Here is a 21,019-nt window from a genome sequence, read left to right as displayed (position 1 = left end):
ACAGATGAATACCACAGTGTATAATCTATCATTTATAATTCATAGCTCATAATTACTCTTAGTGAATGGGACAAATATTGTAGATTAATACTGACATTTTTTCTTATTGCAGTTTGAAAGGATCTTCTAGTCTGCAATTTCCTAATTAAACAGGATGTGCAATCACAGAATGAAAGAAAAGCTCTGATTATCTTAGCCTATGTCAGGCCGACACATTTTTCCAGTGAAACTACAATGGTGAGGGTTAATGAGCAGCGTTAGTGTAAAATAATGTTAATGCTGCATTTTACCACCAGCAGATAGCTTTATTTCTCAACTATTGCACAGTCCCACAACTGAATATTTCATTCTCTGAATCACACAGTGCTGCCATTTAAAAAGAAAAATCTCCTGGGATTTTACATCCTACTCAGAAAGAATATATTAAAATAGACTGAAACATGCAAAAGATTAAAAGATCAATGGTTATCAAAGAATATTATAGAGGTGAATGGCAGAAGGCGAGGGAGAAAGAAGGAAGAAAAATGCATGGATTAAACTGATTTCCAGTCCTGTGGGCTATTTGCAGCAAGCCAAAGCAATTTCTCCGGCCTGTCGTTTCCTTCCAGCTGTCCTCTTTCCTTGGGGCTCAGTGGAAGCAGGTCACAAGATGCAAGAATTGTTCTGGCAGCTGCAGCCTGCACCTAGCTGCCTCCTTTTGAAGGATCCATCAAGAATTGTCACTGATTTATTCCAGATTTCTAGGAAGTATCAGATGTACCATACAAGAAGAAGAGAACTGTACTACATGCATAACTGCTTTTTCTGGCCAGGGGCTGAGAAATAAGGCTCACTGCTACCATTAGGAAAAACTACACTGCTCACTGACTAGAAAAATTGGCCATCAGGCAAACATAGGTATATGTCAAAATTTTCTGGATTTAAAAGGGCACCACTTCTTTCCTTATTTGTCCAAATTAGGCAATTCCTAAGCCTATCAGGACTAGGAACTTCTAGCAGGGACACATGAGGACCAGAAATGCAAATGTCAGAACACTACAGAAAACACAAGATGCAAGACTTACAAGTGTCATTTGTTGACTTTTTTGAGGTGGCCATTTTTAAATACTCCCCTCACAATAAACTTTGTGTGCCTGTTCCGCACAGCCCTATGCTTCCATTTCCCCTGCTTCCCCATGACCCAGAGACACAATGACCAAGGTTAAGTCATGTATATAGGCAGCAGCTCTTACAGTAATGATATACCAGCACCGTTTTCATGGTGAGAAATGCTGGCATTGCAGTGAGTGCAGAGGGAACTGTGGCAACCTCTCAAACCTATACAGAACCAAAAGGCAGCACACTGATGCATCGCTCTGCAACACAACTATAGGCTCCATTCTGACAAAGCCAGAGAAGCCATGATTATAGAATACATTTGCCAAGAAAACCTACTGGTAATTTGAGTACCCAGATGCCCTCTCCTGATTATCTGGACAAGAATAAACAAGCCCTTTTCTATACAAGACACCTGGGATCTCCTCCGTCCCTTTTCACTAGAAAGTGAAGAACAGGGAAGAAACAAGTAGGTAGCCCTGGACCTGTCCACAGGACTTTGCAAACAGAACACAAGCTAAAGAAAAGTCAAGATATTATAATCTTTCTCACTCTTGTCCTGCCCATTTCCACAGGCCAAGAAGAAGAACCTTATTCCAAGAAAGCAGAAAAAAGGAGTCAAGCAAAACCTAGAAGCCATACTTCAAACACGCCCATTGAGAAATGAACTGAACACCCTACTCCTGGCTAGCATGCAAAGTGCCACAGTAAGACTGAATTTCTATGGGAAGAAAAAACCTACTTTCACAAACCACCCCGAGGAGCTACCAGCACTACCAGTACTACACAGTTCTCAACAACAAATAAACAGTTCAATGCCATAACAATGCTGGCAAGGATGAGTAGGTGTATGTTTACACTAACTAATGTTTTGAAAATAAAAGCTATTTCTAGAATGTGTGAATGTATCAGGAATTAGAGTTAAATTTTCCAAAACAAGTGTAGTGTATATACCATATACAAAGCAATAGAGTGCCAATACACACACAAATGCCTTGCTCTGAAATGAATCAGTCCTCCTACACAAAAATTAACAATCCTTTGGCTTCACAAAGGCTGCATTCTCACAAGCAGAAGCTGAGGCATGTTCATCTACCACAGAGCAGCCAAGTAGTTCACACCAGGCTGCTGAGCTGAACTGTGGACACTGCGTCAGGGACTAATGCGTCATTTTCCTGCATCAGTTTCAAGTTTTCTTCTTAACTCACAAGTAAATAGAAATATGCTGCTGTGGAGATCTCTGCACCAAGCAATACCCGACTGACTTTCTGTGGCTTTTTCAGTAAGAGTAGGAAGTATTTATATCTACCTGTGGAAAAGTGTTAACCTAGAAGTATATTTAAGGGAGCAGTCTGTGATTTGGCACCGGCACCCAGATTCACACATTAGTAAACGAGTCCTCTTTTGCGGATGCTCAGCGTTTGAAAATCCGGTTTACTAACTGATTTGCCTGAGCCTGGGTTAGGCTTCTTGTACTTGTGTCTACCAAACTTTCAGTCCTAGAAGTACCACAAAAGAAATAGTCAATCAGTGGATTCACATCACAGCGGGGAAAAGATACTTGCTCAAAATCTTTTTTCCTCCAGGATAACCTAGTCTACTGCCTTGCTCATAGTGAAAGAAATCATAGAACAGGAAGGAAAAACCCTTCACCCTGAGGAATCAAGCTCCAAATGCATTCCATGAGATGTAGACTTGTGATACAGAGTGGCTACAGAAATTGCTGAAAGAAAAAAGTATCACACATTTAACAGAATTCTTAAAGCACCAGTATTTTACTGGGTTTTATAATTAAACAGTTAGTTATTCAGGCTACCAACAGAAGCTGAGAGGAACTTCAGAAGAGCCTGCAGAAGTCAGCTGAATAGGCAAACACAGTGGCAAACAAATTCAGTAACAACAAATCTAAAGTAAAGTACATTGGAGAAAAAAAAGTTACAACTACGTGTCCTAAAAGGTTTCCAATTAGTATTACTGGTTCTGAAGGAAACTGAAATGTCACTGTAGTCCAGTGAAGTCCTTTATTCAATCAATGAACAGGTGCTGTGAGGAAAAGGAAGGGAAACATTGAAGTCTGTTAATGAATGGGAGATGGGACAATAGTAACACAGTGCTGCTGTAGAAACCAGTAGTGCAGACTCAGCCAGAATTTTGTACACCATTACCAGGCATTCTACCTGAAAATCGGCAGGATTATTTCCTAACAAGGTCAGGAAAACATAATAAGAATAATGAAAAAGTGAGCCTGAAAGACAGGAGTGCATCTCTTCCATGGAAAAGTGGTAAAACTGGTAATAACATGTAAAATAATAAAGGCACAAATCCTGGGAACTTGTCCATCCTGCTTCATGATACCACAACATATAACTGAACAAAAGGTGAGAAACTGAATATCAAACAAACTATTTTCTCATTCAAACTGCAAATATGCTGTGATCTGTGTTAATACAAGGAGCCACTGAGACAAGAGCTTAGCAAGACTTGGCCATTTCTTTGGCTTTCCAGAATATCAGGAATGCTGCTAGTTGATGTTAACATCCTTTGAAAGACACAGCAAGCTTGATGCTTCTGGAGGTTAGTCAACCTCTATCAGTCTCACCATCTACAGGTGACTTTGCATTGACCTATTGCCAGCGTTATAACCTTCCCCTAATTCAACAGGTACTGACAAAAAGACGAGGTACGCTGCTAGACAGATCACCGCGGCACTGAAATAATTCCTATGATCCTAGCAACTAGCAAAAACTTGGCATTATTGTCCTGGTCCTATTCCTCGGCATTCTTGGCATTACACTGACCTCTGGTGGGCTGCAGGAAAAAAATTGTAGAGAAGCGGCCAAAAAGCCAAGGAAATCGGATCCTGCAACTTTGGTGGAATTCAGCGAGGGCACGCAGAAAGCCTGGCATTGAAAGTGCTTCCAATCACTCAAGCCAACAGGGCAGGAGCAATATCACACTAATTACTCATTGCTTACAAAGCACCTTAGAGATATTTCAGCTTCTAATCACAATGCTCCCTCAAGATACTCTTACCGCTTGTGTTAGGATTTCCTACAACATCACTAGAATACTGCGTACACAGCAGCCCTTTATTCTATATGAGGAAAAGGAAGAAAAGAATACGTGGATCTGCAAGCTTTCTATGCAACACGTATCCCAAACTAAAGTGTGTCTGTTAAACTCTAACCTTTCTTGGCTCTAGTAAGGTTATATTTAACTATTTTTGTTTATTTTATTTTCTTCTATTGCACATTTTAATTGTGCTTGAAGTCAAATCACTTGTTTTTAGGAGTCCTGATAGTTTCAGTGACCTGTTTTGTGGCATGCTGCCACAAATATTGGCACTGACAAAACTCATGGAGCACTTAATTGATGCTGGCAACAGGAACAAGAGACCACAAGCCAGGAAGGGCAGGAACTGGTTTTCTTGCTGGAGAAAGCACAGAGGGGAATTATACCCTTACAAGTTAGTGTCAGAATTCACTCAGGAAAACTAAGGACACACCCTGACAGAGTGGAACAAAACAAGATGTTTATTACAGATTCAGATTTTGACTACTTATTAGTGTCCCAGGAAATCAATGACTAGTGAAACGAATGGGGAGCCAGAACTGTTTCTACTGCACTGTCCTTGCAGAGTGAGACTGAATATTGAATTGGGTCAGATTATTAACTTCACTCTCCCTTGCATGTAGCGGTAAATTTGTAAAGAAACTAACATAATTTGACATGACATTTCCGGGGGTGGGGGGGGTGGGGAGGAAGCACTCATCGGAGGATGTCAGTTGCCAGCTGTTGAATTGTACTTTGAAAATAGGAAATAAGAGTGAATGAAGCGATCATTGCTGCTGTGAAGTACTTTCTAGAACTAAAGTCAATGTCATCAAAAGCCTAAATAGGCTCTTTCAGTGCTAACTTGTCAGAAATATTCTCAGGTCTGATAAATTACTTCACGGATAAGAAGAGGCCTTTTGTGCATGTTCAGAAGCGCTCAACAATATTTAAACAGAAAGAAAAATCTCAGTTTAGGTAGCTGGTAAGACTGACTTCAGTACTGGGTTCTAAGCAGCTCAGTGGAGCTGGGAAACACAACTCCTGTCCATACCTCCTTAGAGACACAGGCACCTCACTGCTGGAAGATTGCAGTGCCACTCACAAGTTGGCTTTATGGATTTAAAAGAAAATTGTGGAGAAGTATACATCAGTGAGTGTAGACACTACCACCGCTCCCTCCCATGCTTTCTGATTTGGTGGGATGACAAGCAGTGCATGAAACACTTAGTGAGTCTTTTGGCTAGCCAGATAATGATTTTTCACAAAACCTTCAAGAACTTAATATTTTTCTAGCCCTTTGACAAATTTGGCTGAAACCAGCTTAAAAAATATCATTGACATAAAGCAAAATCATCTCAGTGATTAAATTATTAATCACATCTTTAGGAAACCAAACAGAAAATAATATCTCACTATTAACTTCAAAGCCAAAGAGGCTGTGTCTCAAGTCTTTCACTAGGTAGGTAAGCTTTTCTGTCAGTCACTGCAGGGTCAAGTTCTCCTCTTGTGTCCTGTGGCTAAGTTGACAGACTGGAAGACCTCAGCCACTGCATGCCGCTGGTCAGTGGTTTAGCTCAGATTCACCGTAAGAGGCTATGAAAACTACAGCAGGGCTTTGTATCAGAGCAGCTAACTCACTTCTGTTAACCATGCAACATGTACAGTAATCTGTGGCAGAACAACAAGGCAGACTGCTGGGACAGCAATGTCTTAACCTGCCAAAGCACAATTCACAAGCACCTTCTGTTAAAGCTCCTAGATACTTAAATGTGGCAGCAAGGTATCTGTTTCCACCTCAAGGGGACATTTTTATCCACTAGATAACTAAGAATTATTGTTAATTATGCCATCATTTTAGCATGTCCTGGTTTCATGAGGACAGTTATAACAAATAAAATATTACCAACTCTGAGACTAGGAATTCAGATTCACTGTGATCGTCTAGAGTAGAGGTCACAGAATTGCCTGACATGAAGTCATTCCTTTTTGAGTTATATTACCACTTTCAGAAAAGTTCTATTCCTGATTGGACTAAATCAGATTTAAAAAAAAAAATATTCAGCAATGCAGAACCACTGTTTTGCATGTTGTTCAGTAAGGAGAGGAAATACAGCATTTGTGACCAATGCCCCTTACCCATGCCTAATGTGAAAATCATGTTGGTTACTGTTTTCTTATGGTATCTGATTGTTTCAGCAAGTTTGCAGATGACACCAAGCTGATAGGCCTAAGGTAATGGTTGCCATTCAGAGGGACCTTGACAGGCTTGGGGGTGGGCCCATATGAACCTAATGAAGTTTGACAAGGCCAAGTGCAAGGACCTGCACCTGGGTTGGGGCAACCCCATGTATCAATACAGGCTGGGGGATAAAGGGATTGAAAGCAGAGAAGGACTCTGGGGCAGTGGTGGATGAAAAGCTGGACATGAGCTGGCAATGTACACTTGCTGCCCAGAAAGCCAATTGTATCCTGGGCTGCATCAATAGAAGGGTGGCCAGCAGGTTGAGGGAGGTGATTCTGCCTTTCTACTCCACTCTTGGGAGAACACACCTGGAGTACTGCATCCAGCTCTGGGGCCTCCAGCACAGGAAAGACATGGACCTGTTAGAGTGAGTCCAGAGGAGGGCCACGAAAATGGTCAGAGGGCTGAACACCTCTGCTAGGAAGAAAGGCTGACACTTGCAGTTGTTCAGTCTGGAGAAAAAAGGCTCTAGGGACACCTTACTGTGGCCTTTCAATACTTAAAGGGAGCTTATAAAAAAATTGTAGAGATGCTTCTTACCAGGGCCTGTAGTCACAGGACATGGGGTAATGGCTTTAAACTAAAAGAGAAGAGGTTTAGATTGGATTTAAAGAAGAAATTCTTTACTGTGAGGGTAGTGAGACCCTGAAACAGGTTGCCCAGAGAAGCTGTGGGTGCCCCATCTCTGGAAACTTTCAAGGTCAGGTTGGATGGCGCTTTGAGCAACCTGAACCAGTGAAAGATGTCCCTGCCCATGGCAGGAGAGTTGGACTAGGTGGTCTCTTCCAGCCCTAAACATTCTATGATTCAGTAACATCTAGGGACACCTGAAATGACCAAGTTTTCCATATAATCAGTTAGTGTTTTATAGACAGAATGATTTCTCACGTAGCTATTCGAGTTCTCCTGTGTCCCCAGGCACAAATAACATGTCACAAACATTAAAGGTTTCTTCTTCACTTACATAATCAAAATCTGAACTAGTTCCATTTGACTTAAACTTCTGTCCAGGCAGCTGTCCCTGAGCTGCAAATCACTTGACTTTATCAGCAACATAGGTAACAGATCTCCAGATTTACTAGCTTGACTGTCAGCAACAATCTGATCAGCGTCCTCTGCAAGACCAGTTACTTCTGTATGTTAAGTATCACTTTACTCAAAGTGCTGACCTTTCTGCAAGTGTAAGTTAGGCTTGAGGCAATGCTTGAGACAATCTTCTTTATGTGGAAAACAGAATTTTGAATGACAATCCAAAGCTACTGAGGGTGCAACTGCTTAAACTTAATGTTAACAATTTGTTAGTTTTGCTATGAACTTAAACAGAGCACTAATACACCATCTGTTTTAGAGATATGCCTAAGCATAATGACAAAAAACCTAATTTCTGTAAAGCAAACTGAGCGTAAATTATCAAAGGAAGAATCCTGCACTCCTGCAAGTCTGTACACTTCTCCAGAAGCTAAGTGGAGACATCTGCTTGTGCCTTAGCTTTTTCTTACATTTATCTCCCCCCACCCCCAACTACCAAGACTGCAATGAATCATGCCTCTTCCCTAACACTTGGGCATTTGGCAGCCCTTTTATTACCTCCTGTAATTTAGTGAAGATGTCACACATCAGGCTGACCTGCAGAAGTGACTTTGCAACTGTGCCTTCTGGACACCAGATGTAACCACTCTCTCTGCTATTCCCAGGTAAGGAGGAGCTAGAAGAAGCAGGCAGGCCACAACAGCTGTAACAAGCAGAGCAAGAAAGGCAGGTAAGAGAGCTGTGCAGGTCTCACGTTTCTCTACAGCTGGTACTAGTCTCATTCTGCTTTTTCTCCAGTCGTGGTCCCAGTTTATCCTCCTGGTGTACATAACTGCTCTATTCCCCTCTTCTCACAATCTTTCAAATATGGTATGTACTGCCTCCACTTACAGGGTCAGCAAATCTGGAAATTGTGCACTCAGAACAGAGCCTCTGCCAGCGTTCAAGTGTTAAAATATGCAGGGCTGGGAAGCAAACAGCAGGACACTACCAATATGATCACAAATGAGTAAAACACAAGATCAGGACACTTACGTGCAGCTGTCTCACTATCAACCTCGTCACCTTTCACAAGAGCTACTGCAAAAATGCAGACCCAGCGTGCTCAGAAGCAAAACCTAATGGGGCCTGTGAGCATGCGGATCATCTCCCACCCCGCAAGTCCCCCAGAAAGTGCTGCCCAGGAGGACCCCGTGCCTGCAGCAGGGAGCCTTAACAGAGTGAGAGCTTCAGGCACGACAGACGTTTTCTGTGACAGCTTAGTCGTACCATCAGGGGCCCAGCTTAGACAAGCCATAGTGGCGAAAGCTCCACAACGCGCCCAGCTCGCTGGCGTAAACACGCTGCACACACGGCAGCCCCCTTGCCACAGGACAACAGGTACAAGGGTAAACTTCCCACCGCAGCCGCTTCAGCACCAAAACCCGCGGCGCCACCGCCCCAGGGCACCGAGCGCCCACCGCGGGCGGCAGCTCCCTCACGCTCCGGCCGGCGGCGGCGCCGAGAGGAAGGCGGCACTCGCTCGGCTCCCCGCCCGCGCTCAACGGCCTGGCGGCGGCACTGCGCATGCCGGTGCACGGCGTGCAGTGCACGCAGGCCCCGCCCCGCCCTGACCCTTCTCCCCGGACTGCTTCCATCGCCGTGTTCGCGCAGGTGGTTCGGGGCGGTGTTGTCGCAGACCTCGACGTCTTGCTGCTGTTCGGAATTCCATCTGGTGAAGGGACGGAGGTTGTAGCCTCCCGTCTGTGGGCGACCTGGTACGCTCTTCTGCGCTGCGGGAGGAGCTGGCTCACGGCGTGTGCCGCGTCCGCGCCCCCCCCCCCCCCGCGGGATCATTGGCTCATGCCTCTTGAGGCATGCGGGGAGCAGCAGGGGTCGCTGGTCTCTTCCTCGGCGCGCGCGGAGGCCGTTGGGCGGGCGGCGGTTGGGGGCGCGGGGCCGGCAGGCGCGCGCGGCGGGGCTCGGGTGAGCCCGCCCGTCGCCGGACCGAGGACTTGCCCGCCGGGGCGCCTTAACGGTCCAGAGCGTGTCGGGTCTCTGCTGGCAGCGGCTGACCGGGTCAGGGTGCTCGCTGAAGAGGTAGGCCAGGCTGTAGCGGGCGGGGCGGGCTGGTCCGGGAACGGGAGTCGGCGGCAGGCCTTCAAACGTCCTCCCTAAAAGCCTAGTGCTGCTCTCCCCGCTCTGTGAGGTGCCGCGGGCACGGGAGCTGGGAGGGCTTGGCCGGGCCTGGAGTGCCAGTTTGTGAGGGGAACAGCCGTGCCACTTTAGCATGCGAACGACCTTTCCTTTCCCTCTCCTTATTTTGTCTTCGTGAAACAAAGCATTGAGTGAATCGGTGGTCCTTCATCCTCTGGAGTTTCTAGTTTTGAAGGCTGCTATGTAGGCTTCTCACTGCTGCTTGGGAGACCTTTCCAAAAGCTCACGTTTTGGAAGAACAAGTTTTCTAGTTGCTTTATGTAGTTGGTTTATACTGAATTCTTTGGGGCACGCTTTTGCTATGTGGCCAGCAGTGCATGGTCTTAAATGCGCCATATCCTTCGATAGAAGAACCACCTGTTTTAAAGGAACACTTTTTTAGTAACGTGTGAAAGATGGCTGGGGCCATCGTACACAGCCACCGGTGCCTGGCTTTCTGAAATGTTGATGGGTTTCTGCATAATTCCTGGTTGCTGTAGCGGCCACGGGAACTTGTGTAATAGAGTAACCCTTAATCTTAAAATGTGCTGATAGGGATGATTGGGGCTTTTTTTTTTTTTTGAGGGTGATGGGGGGACATAGAGTCTGCTGTCTGTTCTTGGAAATCAGGGAACTATTTCAGGTATTTCTTGTTAGGCTCCTTGTGCTGTTTGTGTATCTCAGTCACTCTTCCAAGTGAACGTGTGTTCTCCATTTTATTTCAGATGAAAGCAATGGAAGTCTGTCAGTGGCCAGAGCAGGCACCAGCATGACCACAAGATGTCCCAAGAGCATGGTGTGCTTGGTTTTTCTTATTAAATGCTTACTCTGTATAAAACGTTACTTGCTTGTGAATTCTTAGGTATTTGCCTATTGATGAATTAATCTTTTTCATATGCTGTTAATTTAATTTTGCAGAGGTGATCAGTTCTAATACTTAAATTTTTGCCTTTGTGTTGCCTGTTCATTCCTGTCCAGAATGAATGTGGTGTCAAAAAAGGCAAACAGGAATTCTTGCTCAAACTGTTTAAGGAGCTGGTTATTTACCTTTCTCCTGCCTGTTTTTGCAAGGACAAAAAAAATCTAGAAATTGTATGGTGGAGCAGTTACATGGTAGACTTTGTGCTTCAGTCTTTTTAAATGAAGAATCTGACAGTTATTATAAGAGGAAAACCTAAAAATATAATGGCCACTTCTAGCATTGTTTAGCTCTCCTGTCTATTGTGATAAGATCTTACATCTGTGCTGCAAGTAATTAGTACATGACATTTCAGACTCCTGCAGTGGCCTCTAGTTTTTCTATTGCAAAAAGATCTCTACAGCTTCAGCATACTCAGCTACAGAAAAGATTAAAATCTTCTTTAATGGGGAAAAAACATGTTTTGCCTTCGTGCATTTACCTTTTTGTTATTTATGTCTGGTATTGGAAAGGTATAAAGAGAATCTCTGCATGACTGTTTGATATTGGGTAATAATGTATTCTACTCTTCTGCTGTACAAAGAACAGTCTTTCCTTGATACACTTTTGAAAATGTAAAGTATACTTTAATATTGCTATTGCAGGCAGCTCTCACCTTGGGGACTGTGGAGCCTGTTCCTACCAGAATGCTTAACACTATGAACAGTTCTTGCAGAGTTCCAGTGTGTTTTGCTAAAAGTTCAGAAGCTCACAGAGATAGCCCGATGTGGAGAAAGCCTCTAAGCAGGAGAAGGGCATGTAGGAAAAAGTTACAAAGTACTGATTGCCCAGCTGTCCTGCAACTTCCTTCATTAGGTGAGTAACAATAATTTCATGTGCAGCTGTGTCCCTCAGCCTTGTCTTACAATGAAGCAGACTTTCAGTTGAAAAAAGAAGTTTGGTAGAATGACTTTAGAGCAGAAATTGGAAATGAAACATTGAGAGTGAGATCAGCCTGATGACAATGTTCTCATCAACAAAAGCAAAGTAAAAGGTTTGGTGTGAATGGCTTATTAAAAGCAGTGCATGGCTGCCAGTGTGTCCCAGAGGCGTCTGTGCTTTTCTATGTTTGGTTTTTGGGGGTGATACTGTGGAGCAGTTCAGAATACAATGACTGAATCAAAGACTGCTGAAATGTGACAGCTCGGAATCTTATATGCAATATGCTGTTTCACTGTAGGGTCTTGGAAAAGTCAACACTATTGAAAGGTTGAGTAGTGCAAGTCAGCATGAAATTCAGTGGTACAAACAAGACACTAATAAAAATTGCGTGTATTATGAAAGATATCTTCCGTGCTGAAACTGTGGTTTGTGTAACCTACATACCCAAGGGCATGACAAATAATCGAAGTCTTTGAAGCCAGGACCTTCTTGGTCAATATTGGAAATGTGATCTAAGAATGATCCAGTACAGAGAAATCATTGTCATACCTGCATTTCAGGGGATGCAAACCATACTGAGTAAACTATTTGACAGCTTACTGACAGCCTATTAAGTATTAGAGCTGAGTCAATTATATTGAAGGTGAAATTCAGAGTGCAAACTTAAGTTTTAAGTAACTGAAGAAATTACTGATTGTCTTGTAAATTAGAAAGGGTCACAATATTACACCACATGCTACAGCGTGTTGTTCCCATTGAATACGTGTGCTACCTGGTGAAAGAAAAAAATGCTGGAGGTTTTTTTTTAGCAGCAGCAGCTGACTTTTATGACTGTAAATGGGCTAGTTGCTCAGACATAGGAAAGTACAGCAGTGATGAAAGGTAGATTGAATGGAGTAGAAACCAATAAAAGATGTCCTGCTTGCACATCTTGTGCAGTTGTGCCTCCTTAAACTTCATTATGCATTATGTTCTAGGACACAAAGAATCAAAAATGTCTTTTGCATATTTGTTTGTGTTATTGTTTTTGTTTCACTGATGCATCCAGCTCTCCTAGAGACATAGTGAAGAGGACGGTACTGAGGCAGAGTGCTGCACAGTGGTATTTCCATGGAAAAACTATAAATACTGTTCAAGAACACTTGGAAGAGATAACAGTTATGGAGAAGTTTTAGGAAGAATTGGGGTGGCATTTGGCACCCATTAATGAATCTTTCGGATTACTCGCTCTTTTGAACAATAAACAGTTTTGTTGCCTTCTTTTTTTATTCTTTTTTCACTGTGCTAGTAATCCATAATACTGTACAAACTATATAGATTCTATAATTGTGTGGTGTTTGCAGGAGCAGCTTTCAAAATGTGATTGCAGCTCTGGGAAAGCAGACTGATTATTTGGCAGCTGTTCCCGAGACAACATGACAAATTCTTAAGCGAAGCTGTGCAAACTGAGCTCTGTCAAGTTCTGAAGGAAGTTTGTGATCCACTAGTTGGCCATGCTGAAGACAGATTCAGAAAGTGATTTCTCAGCTGCTACCAGACTGGTTGATCTGGATTTGTTTCAAGAATATATGCTATTTCCTGATGAGAAATTACTTAAGTAACTTTTGGGGAAAAATTAAACTGAAGATGGTTCAGTATTTTGCATGAATACGCACATGTTCATAGAAAAGTCAATGTGAGTGATGCAAGATCCGCTACATCACTGTTGGTTTTCTTGCAGGAAAGAATGTAACAGAAGTCTTCTGTGAAGTGATGAAATTCCTTCAAGTTCATCACAGTGCCCTTGAAAATACTAGAATCGGAAAGGTTCATGCATTGAAATGTGAAAATCTGGTTGAGCAACATCAAAAACACTGATGCAGTTATTGCTTTACCAGTGCTGTCGATAAAAAATGAACTAGTGAAATCTATCCCAGACCTTCTGCACCATAGGCACTGGGGGTTTTTTGCAAGGCTGAAGAGAAGGATGGGCACCCTTTATATGAACCTGCCAGACACTGGGAAGAGAAATGTATGTGTAATCCACTGTGAGTAATGTATCTAATAACAGGGCCACTACTTGTTTTTCAACATAAAATTACTAATCTCGTCTTTATATTATTGGCTTACTATTCTCTTAAACTGTTGCACACACATCTGTGCTTTATACATAAGCTACTACTACAAAACTTACTATTGATTCCCACCAGCTAGAAAGTGTTAGTACTGCCACCAACTTGTAGTTAGAATCTGAAACCTTGCTTAGATGGGCAAAGAGCCTCTCTTGCATGTAAGCTCTTGAAAAATTAGTTTTTCAGACTTTGGCTTTTAACATTTTTCCAAAGGGATGAGGGGGGGGAAGCTGATTGTTGTAACTTTGTGCCAGTCTCAGGAATCTAGAGGATGTTACTGCAGACAGCTGTGTGCTACATGTGTCCAACCTCACATTGTGTTTACTTTTTTCCTTAAGGAAGAATTGTTATAACAAGCCTGAGACCAATGGGAATCTCTGCAGGACCACTCCATAAGAAACAAACTGTTAAAAAGATGAAATGTTAAGGCTGCATGTAGTAGCACAAGGTGCTTCTAACTGTATTGGGGCAGTATCTGGTAATGTTTATGTAGACAAAAAATAAAGATTTATGTTTGTTCTAAGAATTTCTGTCTTTCGCAAGCTATAACAGCAGTTGCTTCTGACAGTTCTGAGTTCCTCTACGTTGTTTTGGGGATACCAATTCACCCCTTTGGACTAAATAAAACCTAGGAGCTATTAAGTGGGTGGGAGGTCATCACTGAAACCAGGGTCTTCTGTAGTTCTCGGAGATTGAGTTAGCTGAGATTTGTATTGTAGTGGGGAAAGGTAGAAATGAAAAATTCAGCAAACCTGTGTTTAAAAATAACGGGAAACTCTCCAACATGGAAAACTGCAAGTTTGGTTTATTATTACCTTAATCAGCTGCATAATACAGTACTTCAACTAAACTTGGAGTGAAATACTGTAGGGATAACAACTGGAATTCCTGGTTGTTTTTTTTCAGGAAGACTTACGATAATTTTATCAGAAGAGCAAAGGCTGGAATTACGTATCTTGCAATGTCTGATTTTTCAGTACTGAATGTAAGTAAATTATTAACATAGAGTCTAAGCATAAGTTAGTTTTTGGGTTGTAGAGAGGGAAGAAGGTTTAGACAAGAGTAATTAAATTTTAGTGATCCAACATGTAATTATTGGATACACTTGAAAGTTTAGGGTTTCTGTTAGGGATTATATTCCCTGAAGATACCATCTGTTCAGGAGTTTTGCTCACGGGTCTTTGTTCTTAAAGTGCAAGACTGGCAGGAATAGCTTTTAAGACTTCTTTTTTTTTTTTTAAACTCTTGACAGCGACAGCTAATGCCAAGTTTTAATGACTGCTGTCTAAAATGCTAATTCCCTTTCAACAAGAAAAATTTTAGAATCTTAAGCTTCACTGTGTAATACCTGCTTCATAGCATAGAATAAAGAAAATATGAGGTAGAGGGAGGAATAGGTGCGTGTAAGGGGCACTGATTACTAAAATAGTAATGCTGGTGAACATTAAGTGTGGTGTTAAGCATTAGGACTGCCTTTTAGTTTTTATGAGTTGCTAACTGGACTGTACCCTTGAAAAAAAACCTCCAAGACTTCTTAACTATTTTTTTTCCCCTTCCTCTGTTTTACATGAACAAAATGTCTGACAAGACTGTTGAAGTTTACAGTATTAAAAAGTAGAAAGGAGGACAGATTCTTAAGGTGGTCTAGGGGAGCAAGAGAACAAAGCTTTTTGTACTGGCTGTCTTGGTGTTGCACCAACCCTCCTTTCTGTTATTTGCCTCCAGTGCTCTGTGGAAGAGTGCTTTGTATTAAAGGCTGCAAATCAGAACTCTTTGAGAGATATGCACAGAAAGAAAATTGGCTTGTTCCAGATTTCTCTTTAACCTTTTAGCACACTGCATCTGAGTGGACTAAGGCTAGCTCTATTAAATTAAAACAGTCTATCGGTGGATGACCTGTGGAGGCATTCTTGAATGTCAAATTGTTACCTCTTTTCCCTAGCAAAGGGGCTCATTTGTAGTAAATAAAACTGTAGTATTTTATGAAGAATGTCAATTACATTCTGATATTCTCACTGAGGAAATAACTGCATAGTCCTAGCTATTTTTGAAATTTTAACATTGAGTAAGGTGTATCATTTAATTGGTGACCAGCTGGGAGGGCAGTGGTTTTCTTCACTTTTGTATTGGGTCTGGCTGAGATGGAGTTAGTTTTCCCTGTAGCAGCCCTCATAGTGCTGTGCTGTGCTCTGCGTTGGTAGCTAGAAAGGTGTTGATATCACACCAGTGTTTTGGCTACTGCATCAGAGCTGTCTCTCCAACGTTGCCCCTTCTCCAACAGGCTGGGGGTGCGTGAGATCTTGGGAGGGGACACAGCTGGGACAGCTGACCCAAACTGACCAAAGGGATATTCCATACCATATGGTGTCTGCTCAGCAATAAAAGCTAAGCAGGGAGCGGGGGGCATTTGTTATTATGACATTTGTCTTCTCGAGCAACTGGTAGGTATACTGAAGCCCTGCTTCCCAGGAAGTGGCTGGATATCAGCTGCTGATGGGAAGTAGGGAATAAATCTTGGTTTCCTTTCCTTCTGTGCATAGCTTTTGCTTTATTAAACTGCCTTTATTTTGACCCACAGTTCTTTTTTCCATCTTATTTCCTCTCCCCCACTGTCCTGCTGAGCAGGGGAGTGACAGGGCAGCTTGGTGGGTACCTGGCATCCAGCCAAGGGCAACCCACTGCAACTCCTATCCAGGAGACAAATAACAGGAGAGAAATTAAAACAGGCACATTAAGGAGAGCGCATGTGCCACACTGGCTTTGCATCTGTATGTTTGGTTTTGACAGCTTGTGTACTCTGCTGTTCTTTTCTGGTGATGTTTAGGTAAGAAAGGAAACTGTAGTATGGATATGCACTGGAAGTATAAAACTTAGGCTGGCAACTTTCTGTTACCAGGAGAAATACTTAATCTGAAGAAGCAGTATCCTCAAGTGGATTTTAATTGGTATGACACCTGTTTTTACCAGATGGTGCTGTCAAATGAATCTGTGTTTCTGAAGGCTTTGCTCCTTTGTGTAATGTAAATAAGACACACAGGCAACCATGGAATGCCCTAAAAATTCAAGTTTTACTTGACTTTTAAATAACCTGGACACAAGTATTGACACAGCCATCTATCAAACTCAATTTAAAATAAAGCACACAGTTGCTTCATGAATACTTAATGTACATAGAACATAAGCATCACATCGGTATGTTTATGTATGTTGTTTTTAAACCTCTTTCTAGGGAGCTTTGAATTAAACAGGCTTTCCCCAAAGAAAATGTGCTATCTATTCAGTTCAATATACACCTGTATAAAGATGATTAATTTGGCAACTTAAATGGTAGTGATTTTTTTTTTCCCAACTAACATCTTCGAATATAATGAGCTCAATTAGAATACAAGTTGCAAGATTAGGTAGATGGGTAAGAAGTGCATTGTAGAAAACCGCAGGTCAAGGTTAGCTCTTAATGAAAGAAAACAGCAGCTAACAAGCACAGGGACCAATATGGGCTATAAAAAAATGCTTTTGCGGTGTGGTTAGCAAGCCCTCTTTTTTGTAAAAAATACATGTTTTGCAAAGAGGTATGTCTGTGTTGTCGGTGTTGCTAATTAGTGAGCGAGTTCCGTAACTTACGTATTATTAGCACTTACAGAAGTCTCAGAAGAGGTAAATGCAGAGGCACAAAGTTAAAATTGTTGGCCTGAGATCAGTTCAGCAGACTAGAAGCAGAATTAGGATGAGAATATCTCCAATATCAGTCCTTTGTCCATGTGAGGACACGTCTGTATGGCATCCAACCCCAGGGTAATCTTTGCCTGACACGGTTATACATCTCCTGGTTTTTGCCTGACTCATCAGGAGGTACAAGGACTATGGACTGACATCCAAACTCCAGGTTTGAAAACATAACTGCCTCTAGGCAGTGAAAGTCCCAAGAAAGCCAGGGAAGGGTAGCAACAGTGCAAAGGGCAAGGTGTAGCTCAGAGCTCGAAGAGGCCAGCCACTCAAGAGATGTTGTAAGGCCGGTTTAGGGCTACAGAACATAGCTGTGACACAGTAAGAGCTTTCAGTGATTCATCACTTGTAGGTCTCTCTCACACAAAAATAACACGGTCACAAAAAAAGGTACCTTTCCTCAAGTGACTGAGGAGAAGAAGCCTAAAGGAAAAGGAGGCTTGCATATGGCAGTAGTTTATTTTTCTGTACTATTAGCTGATACTAGTGTCCTTGTCCAAGTTTTCCTTTGTTCTGGCACTGACACTTAACATGTAATACAGGTGTTAGGCTTAGTCTTTCTTTTGCAGATATAAAACTGCCACACTGAGCATTAGACTTGCTAAAACCTGCTTCCTACATAGTCTCATTGGACAGAAGACCACTAACTGAAATCTAGGAGTCTTTCTGTAAATTTCTCATTTAAATGTAAAAAAGTGGGCTTGATTATGAAATTACTCTACTGCGACTTGAGAACTGAAAGCTATCACTATTAGATTAAATACAGCCTATTTTCTGATGTAGTGGGCTAAGTAAAATACCACACATTTGGCTGTTGGTATCCACAAAAGCCCACAGGCAGATGACAACATACAGGAAAAGAGGAGGTTGGATATAAACCTTAATAGTTTTCTTCTTGATCAATATTTGAGGATTGGCAAGATACAGACACTATCTACAGATAATTCTCAAATAATAACAACACAAATCCTCAAGTAGTAGATACATTCTACTCACCTGTGCCTGCGTAAGGAATGCAGAATAAAGGTAATGATTTAGAAAGCAACAAACTACAAGCAAGTGCATAATGCTCCAGCTTGGAACACCTTCTTGAAGAAATAAGGAGTGGCTTTCATTGCAGACACTGTAACCGGTTCTTGGGTGGTTTGTCATATCTCAGTAGTCTTCCAAAAGACTGTGATGCTCTAGATTAATCTGTATCATCACAGTCTTTGCCACAGTGATTGGCTTTTTTGTGTTTGGGGTTTTTTTGCTTTTGTTTTGGTTTTTGTTTTTTAACTGGTGCTTGTAAGAATACTATACAAGGTCATAAGTAGATCCTAAAGGATCACTTTAAATTGAAGCAATGACAATGAAACCATTTAACAGACTTACAAAACAATTTAAGCAAATACTTTAAGCCAAGCCCAACAATGTCCTAGAATGAAATCCATAGTAAATTCAGAAAATGCTGAATAACTTCCATAAAAACAGAATCCTAACAGGGTTCTAAGCTCTTTCCTTGCCTTCAATTTGTTCACTGAGACTGAAGAAGCAGAACTGTCCAAAGTAAGTGGTCAAAGAACAATATTTAATTAAGTGAATCTGCCTTCCTTGGCACGATGCAGCATCTTCCAACATGCAGACCAATCCGTAATGGTGAGAGGAATATACAAACTGTAAGGCTACCACCCTGGCTAGTAGCATCTACCTGACCACTTCAGACCATGAAACAATAAAGAATCAAAAAATGAAGTGGAAAATAAAACATCATACAAGGTTTCACTTCTCAGTTTTGTTAGTTAAAATGTGTATTCGTAATCCCATGCCTCTTGTAAAGCATAACTTAGACACCTTATCGTCACACCAGTTCTCAAACAGTACTGCATTTCTGACAGGGCTGCAGTCCCCTGGTATGGTGTTGCTAGGGGTACAAAGACACAGGATCACTGCAAATCACTGAAGGCCATGGGGGTTGAGTTTAAGGAGGACAGATGTAAAAAAGCATGAGCTACTTACCACAGCCAATTCCAATGCTCTTTGACAAATTCAATATTTAGTTCGGAGATTACACTTAGCAAAAGTTACTTTCACCCCACAAAGATTTTGCTAAGCTTCTTAGTAAGTTAGCAACGCCAGAAGGCTCTACGCCATGTGCTGACTGTGGACAAATGGGAGGCAGAGGAATGACTTTCAACTATTTGTACCAAGTGACAGGACAGGAGAAGAGCTAGGCATCACTTCAGTTACATACTAGAAGATAACCCACTCAATGTGCAGCATCATTAAAACTTACTATTCCTACCGTGACAACAGAAAAAAATTGCAATTATCATACCTGAAATACTGCCTTTGTCATTTTATTGTAGTAGAAGTGGCTCAGAGAAAAGTATCCAAAGTTACTAGCATTGATTATTTAATATGAAAAGAGATTAAGGCAGACTTTGCTAATCTAGTTTTTTTAAAAAAAAAAGGCTATTTGCTAGCTGTCTTAAATCCTACTCTACAGGTTTCATTTAACCAGTACTTAAGTGCCTTGCTAAGCAGTCTTAATACAGTGGGTCAGTACATATTCTCCAGTTTTTTTCCAGTGTGGTTTACTATAAGGTGATAGATGTATTTCTACGGTATGGACTGTTCAATTAAATAGTCCCTCAACAAAAAAGGGCATTCAAAATTGAGAACACTTAAAACTGCCAAGGGAAAGTATGTCTGTATCACCTCTGGAACTCTCTGCTACAGGGTGTTACCATGTCTATTATTTTTGAGCCAAAACATGTTGAGTCAACATTTGTATTAACAACATCAGCATCTGTTGTGCTAGGCTAAAATAAACCTTGTAAGAGCTATCAGTCCTTAGGACACAAGTTGATCCCCATATCAAATTGTGAAGATAATTCTCCCCATATCACACTGTATTGCACAATTGGCCAAAAATATGACTATTTTGCTTCTCTTGAAGCATCTGGTCCTGATCATGTCAGTTAACAGTCATTTTTTGGAAAAAGGCTATTCAGTTACAGAGCAGACCATAAAGGCTGTTTTGTTGCAGCAATTTTTTTTGTTCCATTTTTTGGAATGTAACTGCTGATCATTCAGTTTTAGTAAGATTTTTCTTTTTGGTTGTCTGATCAGGCAGCTTCTCCTCGATCAGTCACACCACTAGAACGGTTTCGGTGATAAAAGCATTGCTTGGCCTTCCCAGCAAGGAGGCTGCGCTTCCGAGTGTCCTGAAGAAATTGCTACCACGTTGATTTCAGTTTCTTCCCTTGCACACACACACTAAAAATTCTCAGTTTCCAAAGAATAAAATCCATTCACCACCTTCAGTTACGGCAGTCAAGTCTCCACCTTGAAGCGTGACACCTGTACTGTTTTTACGATCTTAGTGGTGGGTTTTCCTTCGATGTTGTTAGTGGATAGCTGAGATGTTTCTTCTATTAGGCTGTCTTTAGATCCGTTCTGTCTCTGAAGGGAACAAATTAAAACGTTGTTGAAAAGGTATAGCAGAATTTAAATACTATATTTTGATAACTGCTGCTATGACAGCCTTAGGCTAAGAATATAGCAATTTAAATATATATATGCACACCAAGAATATTAAAGTCTCTACATTTATTTGAACAAAGAGAACTTTTCCCCCCTCTTGCCTCCTCTCTCCCCTGCCAGCTGCTGCCTCTCTGTGCTATTTGGATTCATATTCCCTACTCAGGAAATACCATCACTAATTATTTGATATTTAGCAAAATGCTACAAGCAAGCACTCACAAG

The 21,019-nt window shown here is 41.7% G+C and overlaps 1 protein-coding gene, 1 long non-coding RNA gene and 1 other non-coding gene across 10 annotated transcripts in view; 2 read left to right on the top strand and 1 right to left on the bottom strand.

Annotated features, from left to right (window-relative positions):
* The first annotated feature begins 9,356 nt into the window (after positions 1-9,356).
* On the top strand, positions 9,357-14,072 carry LOC126035856 (uncharacterized). Of its 3 annotated transcripts, none has more exons than XR_007505049.1 (5): positions 9,357-9,499; positions 10,321-10,391; positions 11,159-11,369; positions 13,156-13,446; positions 13,885-14,072. It is a non-coding gene; the product is annotated as an uncharacterized LOC126035856 (long non-coding RNA). The 3 variants fall into 3 exon arrangements; XR_007505051.1 differs by having other exon boundaries at positions 13,156-13,462; XR_007505050.1 differs by having other exon boundaries at positions 11,159-11,373; positions 13,174-13,446.
* LOC126036642 (small nucleolar RNA SNORA13) lies at positions 10,542-10,673 on the top strand. Its single transcript, XR_007505199.1, has one exon. It is a non-coding gene; the product is annotated as a small nucleolar RNA SNORA13 (small nucleolar RNA).
* Positions 14,073-18,567: 4,495 nt separating the features above from the next.
* Positions 18,568-21,019, bottom strand: part of EPB41L4A (erythrocyte membrane protein band 4.1 like 4A) — a 138,488-nt gene continuing 136,036 nt past the window's right edge. For all 6 annotated transcript variants that reach the window (XM_049794843.1, XM_049794842.1, XM_049794844.1 and 3 more), the window contains one exon: positions 18,568-20,716. In XM_049794843.1, coding sequence (XP_049650800.1) covers positions 20,588-20,716 — 129 coding nt within the window. In that variant the 3' untranslated portion in view covers positions 18,568-20,587. The remainder of the gene's footprint in view (positions 20,717-21,019) is intronic.

This window comes from Accipiter gentilis, chromosome Z (genome assembly GCF_929443795.1).
Source record: "Accipiter gentilis chromosome Z, bAccGen1.1, whole genome shotgun sequence".
In the NCBI taxonomy this organism is placed as follows: domain Eukaryota; kingdom Metazoa; phylum Chordata; class Aves; order Accipitriformes; family Accipitridae; genus Astur; species Astur gentilis.
The sequence above is the reverse complement of the archived record's forward strand: the minus strand, read 5'-3'. Positions and strand labels throughout refer to the sequence as shown.